General features: G+C 61.6%; 1 protein-coding gene across 1 annotated transcript in view; it reads left to right on the forward strand.

Moving 5' to 3' along the window:
• Positions 1-2,615, forward strand: part of TM6SF2 (transmembrane 6 superfamily member 2) — a 6,735-nt gene that overhangs the window by 1,156 nt on the left and 2,964 nt on the right. Inside the window, exons 2-7 of the mRNA XM_035890631.1 lie at positions 1,328-1,434; positions 1,540-1,637; positions 1,701-1,804; positions 1,929-2,011; positions 2,206-2,330; positions 2,459-2,560. Coding sequence (XP_035746524.1) covers positions 1,344-1,434; positions 1,540-1,637; positions 1,701-1,804; positions 1,929-2,011; positions 2,206-2,330; positions 2,459-2,560 — 603 coding nt within the window. The 5' untranslated portion in view covers positions 1,328-1,343. The remainder of the gene's footprint in view (positions 1-1,327; positions 1,435-1,539; positions 1,638-1,700; positions 1,805-1,928; positions 2,012-2,205; positions 2,331-2,458; positions 2,561-2,615) is intronic.

The following is a 2,615-nucleotide window of genomic DNA, read 5'->3' on the forward strand; positions in this document are numbered from 1 at the left end:
CGGGATCCATCGCTGTGAAACCCGCAGCTCTTCTGTACGCTGCAGCTCTGGGTGAAGCCCATCTGCAGCCGTGGGGAGCGCTGCCCCCCCCAGCCTGCCCCCCAAACCGAAGCCCCTAACACCATCATTCTCGACGTTGCAGGGGGCTGTGGAGGGGGGGGCACATCCCCCCTTGTTTCTTAATTAGTCCCTGCTGCAGGACAAGCGCTGGTGGCCTCAAAGCCCCTCAGCCTGGCAGGGTGAGCTGGGTGCCCGGGGCGCAGCACCCCAGGGTGCTGGTTACGTGGGGGGGGTGGCCGTGGCGCCGGCCCATGTCAGCGTGTCTCGAGCCCCGTCACGCACAGCGTCACATCTCGCGGTGACGGGAGGAGCCCAGCGTTGTGCTACTCCACCGCAGCATCGTGGTTTAATTCTGAATTAATCATTCTGGGGGAGTAATTAGTTGTGTAGTAATTAATTATATACTAGTAATAATACACTTAGGCGGTGACGCTTCAATTATTTGATTGTTTTGAGGTTTGGTTTTTTTTTTTCAAGAGTATCTGTGTTGGCTTTGGGTGCTCAGGGCAGGCGGTGAGGACAAGCTCAGCCTCGCTCCGCGCTGCCGGGGTGCCCGTCCTGTCCCTGGGCATGGGGTCCTGCGCTCCCCGTCCCTGTCCCCATCCCCATCCCTGGAAGAGCAATTCTGCCTGCACAAGGCAAACAGGAGCCGGGTGTTGTCGCAGCCTCCTATAAATGAGACCTGAGCTGTTCTCAGCCGGGGGACCCGGGGCGGGGGACGGCTTGACTTGGGGCCCCGCTCCGCACGTCCGAGGGGCGCTGGGGCTGGTAATTGGGTGTTTCTCCAGGATAAGCTGCTAACAGCGGGGTCTGTGCAGACAGCCACGGCATTACCTTTTCTTTTTCGCTGGTAACAAGGTCAAAGGCTTGAGTGACAAATACCGTCATGTTTTCCGTGTTTCCTAGCAGAAATACTGGCTAGCCCAGAGCTGTGGCTATTCCCATGGACACAAGAGCTTCTTGGAGGGGATACAGCAAGCTGGGGATAAAATTCCCTAAAATTTCTTCACTCTTTTAGGACGCATTTTCAGTATCTGTCTCCTCGTTACTGATTTGCTTTATAACCAATTTCCCCGGTCTCGCAGCACCCTGCGCCGCTGCGGGACCCCACCTGTGCTGGGGGTGCGGGGTCTGATCCTGACGTTCCCCCGGCTTCAGTGTCAAAACCAGCGGGGGCAAAGGGTGTTTCACCTGGACCGGGGGAAAAGGGGCTTCACCACCCCCCCACTGTGCCCCCGGTGCTTGAACCCGTCCCCCTGTTCTGCAGCAGCCCGCTGGCGCTGATGCTGACGGGGGTGCTGGTGCTCATCGGCCTCATCTCCATCATCTTCTTCGTGAGCGGAGGGAGCCACTTCCAGGACCCCCTTTTCTGTGGTGAGTCCCCTGCCAGGGTGTGGGGACCGATCGGGGCAGGGAGCGGAGATCTGGGATTCGGGGGGAGCGGTGGGACCCGCTCGGAGCCGGCTCGCTCTCCCGCAGTGTTTGTGGTGTTCTCCTTCACCTCCGTCGTCGACTTGATCATCTCGCTGGAGGAGGATGGCTACATCGCGGGCTTCATGGAGGTCTACGTCAGAGAGGTAGCCTGGGGAGGAAGGTGCCTGCCCCCACCCCATATGATCCCCCCTCTTCCAAACGGGCAGGGTGAGCCCTACCTGCGCACGGCGCACGGCATCATGATCTGTTACTGGGACGGCATCATCCACTACGGGCTCTACCTCGCCATGATCGCGGCCATCGGCCAGAGGTGAACGGGGACGGTGGTGGGGAGGAGAGCTTGGAGGGGCTCGCGGGGGTGGGAGGGTCCCAGATTTTGTGAGGAGGGGAGCTCGGAGCCTGGCAGGGGTGTCTGATCCCCGCTGTCTCTGCAGAAAGAGCTACAGGAACCTGGGTCTCTTCTGGCTGGGCTCTCTGATGATGAGCATCGTTGTCTTCCTGCTCGGGAACCTGATAGGTATGGGGGTGCGGAGGGGGGCTCAGCTCCACCTCCAGCCCTTGCTGGTCCCTCCAGGCTGCCTCCATCCCCCTGTCTGTCCGGCGGGTTTGCTCCCTGGCAGAGGAGGAAGGTGCTGACCTGGGGCAAGCGGCAGGTATCAATACTGGGCGCCGAGCTCGCTGCCGTGCCTCCCACGTGCTCTCCTTCCCCAGGGAAATACAGCTCCGACCTCAGCCCTGCCTTCCTGCTCAACCTGCCCTACGTCCTCATCCCCATCTGGGCTGGGGTGAGGCTCTTCCAGCAGCCCAAGGCCCTGCCGTGCCTCAGTCCCGAGAAGGTGAGCGGGGAGCCGGAGCCAGGGCAGGAGCTCTGCGGGGAGCTGCACTGGGAGCCACCAGCCTTATCCCCCTCCCAGGGCTGGACCACAGGGTGCGGAGCTGAAAATACGGCGTTTTCCTCTCCCAGGTTGCAGAGGAGCAACGCAAGCCCCTGTACCAGCGGCCCCAGGACGTGGGGCTGGTCCTGGTCCTGCTCCTCACTGCTGCGTTCACCTTCTTCAGGGGGATGGTGAGTGCTGGGCGCCTGCAGAGGGGCCTGGAGGGGATGCAGGGGGCCCGGGCTG

This window comes from Egretta garzetta, unplaced genomic scaffold (genome assembly GCF_000687185.1).
Source record: "Egretta garzetta isolate BGI_Z169 unplaced genomic scaffold, ASM68718v1 scaffold683, whole genome shotgun sequence".
In the NCBI taxonomy this organism is placed as follows: Eukaryota; Metazoa; Chordata; class Aves; order Pelecaniformes; family Ardeidae; genus Egretta; species Egretta garzetta.